Raw genomic sequence first — 15,221 nt, forward strand, 5'->3', positions numbered from 1 at the left:
GAGGCGAGAGCTTGGCGTGGGCCTTTTTAGCAATGTAATTCTAGGAGAGTAGGGCTCTCCCGAAAAGTCCTAGGGCTTGTCCTAGACATTATACTCTTACCCTAAAAAAAGACATTATACTCTAAAAACTTCTTCTCTGTTGAAGAAAATGGCAAATTCTTTTGCCTCGTTTCAGAACAAACAAAAAAAATACATAACTACTTATTCATATACATGCATGGTGTAAATTTGAAACCCTGACTCCTGTCTCCAGAAGTAGTGGAACCAGATTTTTCCTATGCTCTAAGTAACAAACTGAATTGCTTATTGATGACGAACAGGTTCATAAAAATTATGCTTGGATGGCGCTCACAAGAGTCAAGAGCAGATAAAATCCAAACTCCTAGTCTAGCATGCTCAACTTTGGAACACAGAGGCCCTCCCACAGTTCTAACAACCGGTTGTATCCTGAAATATATCAATGGTTTTTTCCTTCAAGATGTGAACAGCTATTAAGACAAGGTTATAAAGGCAACAATGCTGGGTAGGTACTTGTGTATTCTGCATTTTGTTTTCTCATAGTCTCCCTTCATACACAGGCCTGGTGCAAATTTGAAACCCTGTCTCCAGCAGTGGAACCAGATTTTTTATGTGTTCTAAGTAACAAACTGAACCAGTAGGACTGAAGAAATTGATTATCGATGACGAACAAGTCGATACAAATTATGTTTGATTCTGCTCACTTGCTGAATCCTCACAAGAGGATACAAAGTCCAAACTCCTAGTTCTAGCATCCTCAACTCTGGAACACAAAGGCCATACTACAGTTCTAACGACCAGTTGTATCATGAGATAAATCAAGGTTTTTTTCTCCAAGAACATGTATTTGGGCAACTATTCAAGACAAGGTTATAAAAGCAACAATCTGGGGTAGGTGCTTATTCTAATGGTGATGTTACAACAGCTAATAAAGCCGGTTACAAGTTACAACAGATTTTTGGTGTTCATATCCTGGCCACTCTACTGTACATATCCCTGCGGACAAAAAAGTTACAACTTCACCTTAGCTCATTCGTGGAGTTTGTCCTTCCGATAGTGCTTGGTTCTCCGATTGACACAGACGCTAATGATTTGGAGGCCCAAGCGGTGGCACTCCTTGCCCCCTCTTGTAAATTCCCTCGCTTCGACGGGTATAGCCTGTTGAATTTCTGCCTTGCTTGCTCAAGGTAGGTGAAGAAATACTCGTGCACACCCATCAAGTTGGGAAAACGAGTGTGTCTCCTCCATGCCAATTTTGCTGCGGAAACTATCTTTGGATATAGGAGATACAGTAACCGCAGGATCACAAAACAAGTTGCCAATGCTAGATAAGTATCCTGCTGAAGTATGTTTTCTGGTGAACGCGCCCACCAGAATGGACAGTTCTCCGGTTCAATGTCCTTCTTAGGCTCAATTTCATCCAATGGATGTGGCATGGACTCCCCTGTAGTTGACTCCATTGATGCGCTGATGCCTTCATCACATAAATTCATCATCAGCAAATCATTTAGAAGAACAGAAAAAGGCAAACAGCCATAAATAATTGTAATAAACAAAACAAATTCTAAACCCAAACACAGGAAGACTCTGAACACACCAGTTTGGAAGAAATACCTCATACCACAAGGTAAATGGGAAAATAGAAACACATAGCTCAGTTGCTCGGTGTACTACGATAAACTCTGATAAGCATGCAAGCAAACTACCATCTATCCCAGAAAAGAATATGAAAAAGAGAGTTCCTGAAAAACAACAGTTGGCATGCAACAATTTTCATACCTGAAACATCGCTGTAGAAAGCAGCTAGCGGCTTAATAGTTCGTGGTCCATGGTACCTCACTCGCATTGTTGAATTCAAGAGAAATAGTGTTGGAAAGCCATGAATCCCATATCTTGATATTATGCTGCAGTTTCAAATATAAAGCTTATATTTCATAAAAAGTAATGCATTACCGATAAACACATTTTTATTCACTCGGAAGGCAGGCATACCTTGGTCTAATTGCAGATTCCTCGAATGCAAAGTGACGGATAGTTGGGAATAGGTGAGCTAGCGTCTCAAAATTAGGTTTGCACTCTTGTGAAAACGGGCACCACGAGGCATAGAAAAGTACAGCAATGTACTCGTCTTGGTTAACGTGAAGAAGATTAATTGCCCTTGCCAATGTAGCCTCGTCTCCCTATAATGTTAAAAAGGTTAAAATTCAGCTTCAATTCTACAAGTACAACTGATGGAGTATCCTTGCGCTCATGAAGGAAGGGAGGGCAAAACAGAAACTACAACGAAAAGACAGAAATGAATAACAAAATCAGTTATACAGTAGTACTAGTTGTCGAACTACTTTCAAATCGCTTTGATGCAGCAGGAGCCATGCTCTGGATGTTTTATGTTCTCGCTTCGAGTTTTACGTTTTTTTAGGAACAAAACAAGAGACCAGGATGGAAGACTACACACCGGATTTTTCATCAAATTTTCGTATCTCTGAGCACGATGAACCAGTAATTTCCAAGATGCGGCCAAATTGGGAGAAGCGTGCAGAGTATATCTCTGACTATCTGAAAGCGATATGTACATGTCGCAAAAGACCAATTGACGCAGCACACTTAACATGACGCTTGAGCAGGGCACAGGAGGGGATTTCAAACCAGTACGAGACTGGATTTTAGTGGCATGGCACGAAACCAAATGATACGGCTGCAAATCACTCCCCGTACAAAATTTCGAAGTAGGGGCAGGACAGAGTGGGGAATTTCAATCCAATATGGGACTGGATTCCACGGGCATGCCACAAATTTCTCATAGCTCAACGGATAAACCAATTGAGTGATACTGTAGGATAGGGGCAACTATTCACACCCTTGATTGGCCATAGAGGAATCCAAATTCCAGAGCTCGAACTTTTCACCTGGGCAATAATTTATTCGCTGCGATTGTTATTTTACGAAAGCGTCGGGATAGCTCACCTCGATGACGCCGACCGGGTCGCCGAGCCGGCGATCCAGCGGCGAGCAGGTACTCAACGGCCCGAGCACGGCCTCCGCCTCCGCAGGCACCCGGCACGCCTCGGCGGCCGCCGGGGAGCCCTCCACGGCGATAGCGGCGAGGAGGACGAGCAGCAGCGGCGCCGCCCACCGCGGCGATCCCCGCCCCATGGGGCCGCGTGCCAGAGGCCCTAGATCTGCGCTCCCCGAGCTGTTCCGCGGCGCAGCATGCGCTCAGCGCCGGGCGCGCGCGGCGGCCATGGCGATTCGGAGGCGCCGGCGGGTGCGGGGAGGAGGATGGTTGTGTGAGGCTCGCGTTCGGAGGGCGGGGCCTCGCTTTATCGGGCTCGGGTGCCGGCCAACCGTCGGATCGCGATCGGACGGCTCGGAGTCCGGGGTATGACGCGTGGGGCCCGCCTCGCGGTGACGGGGTTGGTTTGCCCAGCTCCGGTAGAGTGACGCGATATTTAATGGCTACGCGGCGGCGACCCTGTAGAGTACGGCACACGTGGACCAATGAGTAAAGCGAACGGTGGGGACCACGTGGCACGTGCCCGTGGGCCACGCCTGTCAGTGGGATGCTGTCCTTTTCGAATTGGAAAAAAGGTGGTCTTGATGGTTTGATGCTCGGTTTTGCTTTGGGTCCGTGTCACTGTCGCGGGTGCTTATCGGACACGGGAGAGAATAACGTAGTACGTACGCGCAACTTGCTGCTCGTTTTATGGCAAGACTTGTGAAGAAGAGTACTCGCAGAAGAATATTGTCGTTGGGTCGGTCTAAATAGCAATTCTCCGGATTGACTTGCTTCAGATTTCATCGAGCTTTTGCTGGTGGGAGTGAGCACTGGGAGTGCGAGGAGCACCAATCATTCCTGGTCTCGGATGCCCTATCACTGTCACTACACTTGGGGACAAGATTGTGCCAACTGGCCAAAAAATAAAACCGGCATATATGCGCACTCCAGATTTTAAATTGCAATCCTTGGGCCAAAATTTCTTCGTTAACATCACCGGTTTCGACCACAAGACAAACAGCAGCAAGAGAATGTGCATTGGAAGTTGCTCTGCTACAATCTAAGCAAGGATGTTTTCAAATGTTATCTGTCCTGAACAGGGTTGACCTTCTAATACTACCAAAGAAAGAAAGGAACCTTTGGATTGAATCGAAGATAAGTTGCATCGGCAATGTCAATTCCTTTGGATTAGGGTGGCGCATCGCCATCAATGTGTGAATGCTAATGCAGAATTGTATGTAGCAGCTGGCAAATACTATGATGAATTAGACGTTCCACCCTGCGTAGAATCATGGGAGGCCCAAATCATGCAGCAACGTCCATGCAGTTGTACAGAAAACTGGGTGCAAGGTACAGCCGATAGAGAACTTTGCGCTAGAAGCTCTATGAAAATGATTGTTTCAAAATCCATGGCCGCTCCAACTTACAGCAAGAAACAAGTTCCTGAAAAATGCAGATAACTGGTATCTTGTGAAACATGCGCAAAATCCACACAAAGAAGCTGAGGTGGAAACATTTTACAGCAAGAATTGCGTTCCCCTCTCTTTTCTATCATTCATCTGAAATATCCACGCAGTTGTGCAGGAAACTGAGTGCAAGATAGCCAGTAGAGAACTTTGCACCAGGAGCTGGTATGAAAATTTGAAGTTCTCGCAGTCATTCCAGCAAGCAGAAAGTTCCTGAATCATGCAGATACCATGATGTGAAACGTGCACACAATCCCCACACAGAGGAGTTGAGGTGGAAACATTTAACAGAAAGAATCACGTTTCACTCTCTTTTCTATCATTCATCTGAAATACTAATCTTGATTTCACAGGGCCGTAATCTGGGATGACCAGTATATAGATTCCAATAAATTTACATACATGATACAACAACGAATGAGCACCATTACAGAGGAGGAGAATGTAATGAGAGAAAAAATTGAATTATACCTATATGACACATTGGCCGCGATTATGTACGCCGCAGGCCGCAGCATCAACCCTTTTATTGAATATGGTTTTGCTACAAAATTAACTTTGCAGCTTCGTCTCCGTGTCCTGGCAGTAAAACCTAGGCCTGGAAAGCTTAGCCACCAAGCCTGCCCTCTGCAGCATGCACTTGCCCGATCAGTCTCATGGCACCTTGTGGTCCATGACGATTCATGACGAGTTAGCTGACCCCATTCCTCCAGTGTTTCAACTGAAATTTGCTTTCAGTTGTCCTCGACCAATACTTATAACAGTATGTAGGGGGTAAAGAATAATCCCAAATTGTGTGTCAGTATCTGGTATGCTCATTGTTTTCGTAGAAAGGGCTTTTGGCAGACCAGCAATTTTTCATCGCTAGCTATGTCAAGATCCAAAATACGGGCATCCCACCTGAGCTGAGCAGCAACTGATCTTGCAGCTTCAATGAGAGGGGCGGTGTCACGTATCATAATCCAGCCCTGCATAGGCATGAAATGAATAGATAACTTTAGATGACACATTGAGCACTCATCATCTAATTGTCAATGCAAGTACTATTTCATACAAAATTTGTAGATATATGTGAGTGCAAGACTTGTCCAAGAGATAGCCTGATTGAAAACAACTCTAGGTGAAGTTTACAAGGACAATTTCTTAGATCAGGTAAAAGACAAAGTTTCTGCATCAGACCTAACTTTTATGCAACACCTAATGTCCATCTTTAATATGCCCCCTGTCCCAAATTAATTGACCCAGTTTTATCTAGATACGCATGTATCTAGACATGGTGTCTAGATACTTAGACAAAGTTGACTCAATTAATTTGGGTTGGAGGGAGTAGTAGAGTTCAAATTACCCCTAGATGAAAGAACAGGATGCTTGCAATTTTTCCTGCCATAGTGAATGGCCAAACAATGGCATAGTTCTCAAGTTTTTTCAAATTAAACCAAGTAAACACTTTTCTTGTGGATGCCCCTTACATATGGCATAGTTGACGAGTAATAATATTTAGAACAGAGCTATATGGATCATTTTTTTTATTTTTTATTTAGAACCACCAACCCACAGTAGGATGCTGTTATTGCTCAATGCTCAGCATTCAGGAACCTCTACATGTGAACTACACATTTGCTTCATGACAGAATGATCCAGTTTATATATCAGTATAAATGTATAATTAGCAACAACTTAGTCACCTCTGGTCGTAGGATGCGGTCAACTTCCAAAAATATGTCAAGAGTAGAACATCTATGTTTTTGACGCTTTTCAAGTGATAGCAAGCCATCAGCATGTACCATATCATATGTTCTCGGGTAAGTTGGAAACGCTTCACACCTGAACACGTTTGACATCCAGTCAGTTAAAGTGGTCAGAAGATGGCATGGCAAGAACTGTCTAAGTAATATTGTTTTACATATGTGGTGATCTCCATCAGATTAAAACATGATTCTTCTACAAAAAAAGTAATTTGCAAAAGCATGCTAAAAGGTTGTTGTTGTGACATTTGAGTTGCAGTTGTGCACGTATGCACATGTGGGCTACAGTATGGGGAAATTTTGCAGGAACAACAGTTGGGGATATCAAATCAGCGGAGTAATCGATATACGTCCGAAAAAGAAGGGGCGAAATCAGAAGAAAAATTCAGGGGGTAAATACTTACCAGTCATGTTGAACCCCAATAAACCCACGATCAAAAATTAGAGGTAGATTGTCCGGGGCATTTGTAGGAACAACATTCATCACCCATACAGATTTTCCTGACTTGAGTAGGGCAGCATTAAATCCACCAAAGTGAGCATTCATATCCAGAACATTCCTAAGCATGTTAAATGGTGGCTGTGGGTCTTCATCGCCGGGTCTCTTTGGATGATCAGAAAATATAAGTGGAGACAGTAAAGACCAGTAGTTTCGCACCATTGAGTCCCAGTTTGAGGTATCCTCAGCAAAGACTTCTGAATGCACACCTGAAAATTCAGAATGTTTAAATTTCAAGGCAGGCAACATTTGACCATAGAAATGATCACATCTTAACAGTATCTGGTTTGTGTATCCTGATACTTACCATGTATATCAAGCTCTGTTGAGTTCAATCTAGCCTGAGAAGGCCATGTTGTGCGATGTTCAATGGGAATCCAACGCCGGCTTCTTGTTCCTGCTATACAGGGATTTAATGGTTGGTAGTATGGCGATTCTGGATCATGACTTTTAGCACAAAGCACAGGCTCAGATTTCCTGTAACACAAGAGTACAATATCATCAGTTATCTGAACTTTTATCCCTGTAAGAGTATTATAGAGCTCATAGAAATTAGTATGCAGTTACATTCAATACATGGGCAAGACCGAAAAGAGCTTCCATATACCTTGAACTGTAACAGTCCTTTTTATTCGTTTTTTTCCAGACAATCGTCTCATCTTGCTGTGACAACATCTCCCAGCAGAGGTTATTAGCTAAGTCACGAATGGTTGTCCATTTCTTTTGATTTTCCTTGTCACGTAAGGCCCTGTGTGTATTAAGATTTGATGTCCATACGAAGTATCCACCAGGCCTCAAGAGTCTGTCCACTTCAACCAAGAAAACCCCATCTGCAACATCAGAATGAAGTAACATAGTAAGAGAACTACAGTTAGATTTTCATTAAAAAGGACAGACTGGTTTTACATACATCTGTATAAGTATGATTTTTCACTTTTGTTACATAACAGTATGTCCTTGAACAAGCAGTGTTTTGCTGCTATTTGCATCAATTATTCCCGTACACAAGTCTTAAAAGATGGTAAACCTACAAGTTACTAATGGAGTAATGGCTTTGATAGATTAACTTGCACTAGATCAATGACAGCTAAGACCACTGTTCAAAAAATCGTCCGATTCAACGATTAATCGCCCGATTAATCCCTATTCAGTGGTCACCGATTAGCCGATAAATTCATTTATCGTCCGATTAACTCATTTATCGCCCGATTAATCGTCCGATTTGCCTATTAATCGCTAATCGTCAGCCGACCGAGTTGAACCCGATAAGCGATTTTCTCAACATTGGCTAAGACACTGAAAAGAACCAAGGGGTGCGTACCATTTTTGTCCCAGTCAACATTGCATTTTGCACAGTGCACCATATCGAATGAAAGATAAGGATATGGAAGCTGCTTTGTTCCAAATGAACCAATCAGTGCAGGAATTCCTCTCTCTAGTGTGATTTGCACTTGACTGCCAGACGCCTCATAGTTAGCAATGCACATAGTCAAGAGATTTCTCGCAAAAAGATGTGACCCCAAGGTACCAAATCCACATTCTATATCGAGGACTGTCCTCACCTGAAAATAATATGCCACGGAGAAATATCAGAACTACTGCAAACTAAACAGTTACCCCAGGAACTATGATATCAGGCTAGTGGGTGCGCTATAAAGAGGAGTGCAGAGAGCAACAGTGGAGAACATCATATGAACTTGACACGAAAAAAGACAATGCAAAATATCCCCACTATGTTTGACATTTTGGATCATAGTGTCTGTCCTACTGTGCTATACCAAGAAAACATTTGCAGCAAATACAGGAAGGAAACCCCGACATAGACTTTCTAAAGCATTGACCATACATGGTTTTCAAAAGCCAGACTGAGTGGAGATTGACCAGGACTATCCAAACCCACTCTCACACGCAAAATCTGTTTATAATCTAAAAAAACAAGCAATATATGTGAAGGAATGTTAAGTGGAAAGACCAAAATGGACCAGCGCTACTGGACAAAAATCATAGCATAGAGAATCAAGAAATACAAATTGGTTCCACTATCTAAAGCATTGACCATACAATTATACCAAGGATCTATGATATCAGGCAAGCGGATGAACTATGAAGTGGAGTAGCAGAGAGCAACAGTGGAGAACATCATATGAACTTGACAGGAAAAGGACAACTCAACATATCTCCACTATGTTTGACATTATGGATCATAGTGGGCTATCCTACTGTCCTACCAAGAAAACATTTGCAGCAAATACAGGAAGGAAACCCCGACATACACTTTCCAAAGCATTGACCATACATGATTTTCAAAGGCCAGACTGAGTGGAGATTGACCAGCACTTTCCAAACCCACTCTCACATGCAAAGTCTGCTTATAATCTAAAAAAAAACGAGCAAAATCTGGAAAGGAATGTTCAGCGGAAAGAAGACCACAACGGGGCAGGTGCTACTGGACAAAATCCTAGCATAGAAAATGAAGAAATGCAAATTGGTTCTACTGTCTAGTTCAGTGGTTTAGTTCTACTATCTACTTGCAGCCACCAGCTAAGACACAACAATTCATCACAAAAAAAAAATGGTAGGACTTTTGGCAGCAGCTCACCCCAGCCTCGTTGAAATATGATATCAGGCTAGCATATGAAATATGAAGTAGAGTACTAGAAAATAGCAACAGTGGAGAACATCATATTAACTTAACAAGAAAAGGGCAACACAAGATATCTCCACTATTTTTGACATTGTGGATCATTGGCTGTCCTACCAAGAAAACATCTGCAGCAAATACAGGAAGGAAAACCTGACATACACTTTCTAAAGCATTGACCATACGTGGTTTTCAAATGCCATACTGAGTGGAGACTGACCAGAACTTTCCAAACCCACTCTCACATGCAAAATATGTTTAATCTAAAAAAACAAGCAAAATCTGGAAAGGAATGTTTGGTGGAAAGACCACAATGGACCAGTGCTACTGGACAAAAATCCTAGCATAGAAAGTCAAGAAATACAAATTGGTTCCACTATCTAAAGCATTGACCATACAATTATACCAAGAAACTGTGCTATCAAGCTAGCGGGTGAACTATGAAGTGGAGTAGCAGAGAGCAACCGTGGAGAACATCATATGAACTTGACAGGAAAAGGACAACAAAAGATATCTCCACTATGCTTGACATTGTGAATCATAGTGGCTGTCCTACCAAGAAAACATCTGCAGCAAATACTGGAAGGAAAACCTGACATACAATTTCTAAAGCATTGACCATACATGGTTTTCAAAAGCCAGACTGAGTGGAGATTGATCAGTACTTTCCTAACCACTCTCACATGCAAAATCTATTTAATTTAAAATATGCTATCAGGCTAGCGGATGAACTATGAAGGTGGAGTAGCAGAGAGCAACCGTAGCGAACATCATATGAACTTGACAGGAAAAGGACAACTCAACATATCTCCACTATGTTTGACATTATGAATCATAGTGTCTGTCCTACTGTCCTACCAAGCAAACATCTGCAGCAAATACAGCAAGGAAAACCTGACATACACTTTCTAAAGCATTGACCATACGTGGTTTTCAAATGCCAGACTGAGTGCAGACTGACCAGAACTTCCCAAACCCACTCTTAGATGCAACTGCTTATAATCTAAAAAAAAGGAGCAAAATCTGGAAAGGAATGTTGAGTGGAAAGAAGACCACAATGGGGCAGGTGGTACTGGACAAAATCCTAGCATAGAAAATCAAGAAATGCAAATCGATGTCGCTATCTAGTTCGCTGTTTTAGTTCTACTTCCAGTCACCGGATTTTTTTGAGGGAAAACCAGTCAGCAGATAAGACACAGCAATTCTATGAAGTGGAGTAGGAATTTTGGCAGCAGCAGCAGCTCACCCCCGCCTCGTTGAAGTTGAACTCGTTCCGCAGGCCGATCATCTCGGCAATCTGGTGCGCGTAGTCCTCGACGCCGTCGGACATGTGCGCGTCGGACGGGAAGGAGATCTGGTCCTCCTCCACCATCATCCTACGAACAGTTGGAGACAAGACAAAATTCACAACCGATAGACTTAAGAGCCGCCGCCTCAGAAAATTCCTAATTAAGCAGGAAACAAACTGATAGTACCTCTTGAAGAGGCTCCCGGAGGAGAACTCGTGGCCGCTAATCCGCACGTTGTCCTTCCAGATGAACTCCCTGCAGCTGGGCCAGCGCACGGGGGTCCGGTACGCGCGCGGCGGCGGGACGAGGCAGGCCACGCGGCCCTCGCGCGCCGCCGCGCACTGGCGCTCGTAGCTGATGACGACGCCGCCGCCCAGATCCGTGACGTCGGCGGCGTCGGAGCCGTTGTAGTAGCAGGGGACGTGCGTGTCGAGCTCGGGCGCGCAGACATCAGCCTCCCGCGCGCGGGCCCCGCCGGCGCCCGCGAGCTCCCCGATGTCGAGCAGGTCGGCGACCAGCTGCTCCTGCAGGCGCCGGTAGCCGCGGCGCGCGGAGGCGGCGGCGGTTGCGGCGGTGGCGCCGCGCCCCGCGTAGAGCGACCCCGCCCACGCCACGGAGGCCAGGAGCGCGGCGGACGCCAGCACGAGGAGCGCGATCCTCGCCGCCGCCGCCGCGAGGTGGCGCTTCCGGCCCCGGGACGCGGCGGCGCAGGCGGGGGAGGCAATGCCGTTCTCGCTGGGCTCCTGCTTGGGGTCGTAGCGGTCGTCGTCGGCGGCGGCGCAGCGGTCCTTGTTGCCGCCGATCCCCGAGAAGCCGCGGTACAGCGGCCGCGACATGGCTGCTCGTGCTGCTTGTGCTGCGGATCTCACGGCCGCATGCGTGGAGCGCGACGCCGACGACGGCTGGCCGGAGCGAGCAGTCCGGCAATGGCGCTCCCGCACCGCTGCTGCTACCACCACGCGCGGCGAGTAATGGAGATAGCGAGAGGAGAGGGAAGGCGACAGTACAGCACGGCCCGGGCAGCGTGCGTGTGTCCTTGGCCGTTTCGCCCCGGATCGGAAGGGAACGGGAGTTGAGCAGTGGCAGCGGACGATAATCTCTACCCGTATTTGTGTAACAGCCGCGCTTGCTACTCACTTGACAGTCCCTTAAATAAAGATGCGGTCCACGGCGCCGGTACGGGACGGTGACGTGACGGGTGGGGCCCAGATGTCGGTGGGGGCGATGCTGGTGGAGCTGGAACTGAATTTTTCAGTGGTGTGACCGGCGTCTCGGAGGAGATGTACCGGACATGTGTCTGTCCGGCCGGTACCCGTGATTCTACAGAATGTGAATTGTTTTTCCTTTGGTCTGGACGCGCTTCTTGTACTGGGGAGATTATTAAAATGATGTACGCAAGTGGGTGGATTAAGTTAATGACTCTGCTGCTCGTTAGATCCCGAATCAGGTACTCTTGTCGCCGCCGCCGCCGCCGCATGTCAGTCATGTGTAATCCAGAGGCTGGAGTTTTAAAAATGTCCAGGGTGGTGGAGGGAGGCGATCCATTGAAACAAGTGTAGCGGTACATCAGGGCATCTTCGCTGGGACGACCCACTGAAACAAGCATAGCGGTACATCAGGATATCTTGAGTGGACCGATCCAAAACAGCCAGGGGCGGAGGCGGGGGGGGCGCCAGTTTCCTTCTAATGGCAGTGATTAGTTTTAACAACAGCTAGCTCTGTAGATTTGCTCATGTGTACCACAACTAGGAAGCCCTGCTAGACAAATGGCCCATTTACTAAAGACTGGGCCATCGTGGCTGCCTGGGGCTTGTCCCTTCTTTTACCTATACCAAGCGTCAGTCTGCTCGCCGCCAAGTATGTTGGTCAGATCATCGATCCAATTTTGCATCTCGCTGGTAGGCATCTGCCGGCGCTCGGCATCCGCACGCGTCCGGCAACTTCTGCTAGTGATTCGTTGATGAAACCTTCTCGCCACTGTCGCCGGCGCCACGCGGTTGTGCGGTTGCTTCGCTGACAACATCTTGCCATCGGAAATCCCCTCATCCCCGTCCGTATGTATATCTTCTTACTTGATTAAGCACTTAGTTTTAAAACTATTGCAGTATACATGTTTTTACCGCTGTTAGTGTGTAGTGTCACTGTCAGCTTCCTTTTTCTGATCGATCACAACGAGTGTTTCGATTACAACAAGCTAGCCTAGATGCTTTACCAAATGAATGTAATGTTTTTCATCTTCTGTCTAAGGATGAAAAGGAAACGCCATAACAGCAATAGTTTTCTTTACTAATTCGATGTATTGTATCTATTCCCCGCAAAAAATGTAATGTATATCTATATTAAATTATTTTAACGATAAAGAGTACAGTAGCTACAACAATTATAAACTTATTTGATAAATCACTAACCATCTCATGAAATTTAATTTTACGATATATAGTGCGATAAATTTTTTCGCCCCCCCTATGGTCAAATCCTGGCTCCGCCCCTGAAAACAGCTACCTATAAACTGTCTGTTTTGGTTCGTTTGAGTGGGACAATTCAAAACACCGACTTAAACTGTTTGTTTTGCTTTGTTTGGATCGGTTCGCACATAAGATTTAAGTGGTGGTCTAGCCTACCAGATCAGTGCGCCCATCCTCTTATTATTAACTTGTCATTCTAGCTTCATAGGTCTTCATAGATCCGACTCCTCAGATGGTTAGTTTGGATTCGACTCCTTATTCTTAGGCTAGACATCTTCCATCTTTAATCAACGGCAACCGGACCGTCGGTGGGCTATATGCCACCACCACTGATGAATAAGGCAAGGAGACGAAGAACAAGGAAAGTCTAGACGTAGAAATCTTTGTAACCTAGTCGTACCCAGACAGAACTCTCGAGACCTGGCTCACAATATAAGGGCCAGGAGAGGGTCTGCCGAGGGACACACACAATCAACATAGCCAGAATCACCGCAAGTCTAGAGCTAGGTCATAACAAATCTTAGCTACTCGACGAGATCTTAGTCTTAGCCTTCGGCTACCCCATTGTAACCCGATAGTTTCAATAATCAATATTAGACAAGCAGGAAGTAAGAGTTTTATCTTATCGAGGGCCCCGAACCCTAAGCCCCAAAAGGTGGGCATTGCCGAGGAGTACCCTCGATAATTGGCGCCGTCTATGGGAACCCTGTTGGCGCAAGGCTCGTCATCGGCTGCTTCAGTCATGTCGTCCACGACTCCATCAACATCAACAACGCTATCATTGGCCCCTTCATCACCAAGCTCTGGGAACTCGATTCGATTCGGGTCGACAGCTGATGGGCCTGTGGCGCAAGCTCATCGAGGTGCCCTAGAAAGCCTCGTGATCCTTGGAGATAAACTCGCCCCTAGGAAGGAGAAAATTGTACATCAAGGCAGCGGGTCTAGGCATCGCTCAAAGGACGCCCGTGATGACATCACGCAAAGCAGAATTGACAAAGCTCGACATCGACATGCTGTAATAGAAGGATATGATAGCGATGATTCCGGGGAAACTCAAGAATACGATGGCGAGCTACGAGGAGCCGATTGTTTAAGCTACAAGATTCGAGAGGCAATGCCACCGAAGAGATTCAAACCTACCCCCACTTATGCAGCCAAGTATGATGGTCAACAGGAGCCGAGGTCTTGGATAGATGATTAGCTGCAAATGGTGATCCTGCACAAAGGAAATCAAATAGGAGCAATGCAGTGCTTGCAGCTTTACTTGAAAGAATTGGCACGGGCATGGTTGAGGGGCCTGCCGAAAGGATCTATTAGGTCCTGGGACGATTTGGTTGATGCTTTCGTTAAAAACTTTCAAGCAACATACAAAAGGCCGGTCGGAATCGAAGAATTGTGTCATTGTCAACAGAAGCCGAAGGAATCAATGCGCACATACATCGGGCGCTTTACCAAACTTTTAAATGATGCCGAATATATTTCTGTTGATAGAGCAATCGATGCCTTCAGTGACGGTATTTGGCGAGAGTCATATATCGAAGAACTTGGTCGGAAGAAGCCAAAAACTATCACCAAATTAATGGAGATTGCCAATAGCTGGGCTGATGGACAAGATCACGTTAGAAAACCGCGTCCACGCAGCAATGATGAAGATGATGATCAGCCGAGACATGATTCAGGTCATCAACGAGACCGCCGCAAGAAGATGAAAGACCGTGGATACGATGATACTAACATTGTGGCTGCTGGATATTCCGACCGACGAGACGATCGACGATGACATGCCTGATGATCGTCGAGATAACAACCGCGGTAGTTCAGGAGGAAATCGCGGCAACTACAAGGAGTGACCTCCAAGGGTCCCAGAATTACCTTTTGCTGAGCCGTTAAATGCTCCTTGTTACCTGCATGCGTACATCGATCCTAAGGATAACGTTAAGAAGTCAAGTCATCTGCTCAGAGATTATCGACAGTTCATTGAAATGCATAAATTCTACGAGACAAGACAACCACAACAGCCGAATCCGCCACCACCTCCACCTCAACACCAAGTTCAGCAAGTTCAAACTTGCAACTCTAATGAAGCTTTCCGTCCACCACGGG

The 15,221-nt window shown here is 45.6% G+C and overlaps 2 protein-coding genes across 2 annotated transcripts; both read right to left on the bottom strand.

Moving 5' to 3' along the window:
- Positions 1 to 656: 656 nt before the first annotated feature.
- Positions 657 to 3,352, bottom strand: LOC127305831 (5'-adenylylsulfate reductase-like 3). The gene is made up of 4 exons (XM_051336359.2): positions 2,983 to 3,352; positions 2,011 to 2,198; positions 1,798 to 1,922; positions 657 to 1,492 (listed from the first exon to the last, which is right to left on the bottom strand). The coding sequence occupies exons 1-4, from the start codon at positions 3,169 to 3,171 to the stop codon at positions 1,038 to 1,040; spliced, it is 957 nt and encodes a 318-aa protein (XP_051192319.1). The 5' UTR covers positions 3,172 to 3,352; the 3' UTR covers positions 657 to 1,037.
- A 1,410-nt stretch (positions 3,353 to 4,762) lies between these two features.
- On the bottom strand, positions 4,763 to 11,781 carry LOC127305830 (probable pectin methyltransferase QUA2). Its single transcript, XM_051336358.1, has 8 exons — positions 10,840 to 11,781; positions 10,611 to 10,740; positions 8,045 to 8,285; positions 7,331 to 7,553; positions 7,031 to 7,200; positions 6,629 to 6,932; positions 6,165 to 6,303; positions 4,763 to 5,447 (listed from the first exon to the last, which is right to left on the bottom strand). The coding sequence occupies exons 1-8, from the start codon at positions 11,487 to 11,489 to the stop codon at positions 5,295 to 5,297; spliced, it is 2,010 nt and encodes a 669-aa protein (XP_051192318.1). The 5' UTR covers positions 11,490 to 11,781; the 3' UTR covers positions 4,763 to 5,294.
- Positions 11,782 to 15,221: the final 3,440 nt, after the last annotated feature.

This window comes from Lolium perenne, chromosome 6, assembly GCF_019359855.2.
Source record: "Lolium perenne isolate Kyuss_39 chromosome 6, Kyuss_2.0, whole genome shotgun sequence".
Taxonomy (NCBI): Eukaryota; Viridiplantae; Streptophyta; class Magnoliopsida; order Poales; family Poaceae; genus Lolium; species Lolium perenne.

Coding starts and splice junctions, on each gene's coding strand:
- LOC127305831 (XM_051336359.2), bottom strand. CDS start 3,171: ATGGGGCGGGGATCGCCGCGGTGGGCGGCGCCGCTGCTGCTCGTCCTC. Junction 2,199..2,982: donor ACCCGGTCGGCGTCATCGAG/GTGAGCTATCCC, acceptor TTAACATTATAG/GGAGACGAGGCTACATTGGC. Junction 1,493..1,797: donor TTTCTACAGCGATGTTTCAG/GTATGAAAATTG, acceptor TATGTGATGAAG/GCATCAGCGCATCAATGGAG.
- LOC127305830 (XM_051336358.1), bottom strand. CDS start 11,489: ATGTCGCGGCCGCTGTACCGCGGCTTCTCGGGGATCGGCGGCAACAAG. Junction 6,304..6,628: donor ATTGGGGTTCAACATGACTG/GTAAGTATTTAC, acceptor AAACGTGTTCAG/GTGTGAAGCGTTTCCAACTT. Junction 5,448..6,164: donor ACCGCATCCTACGACCAGAG/GTGACTAAGTTG, acceptor ATGCCTATGCAG/GGCTGGATTATGATACGTGA.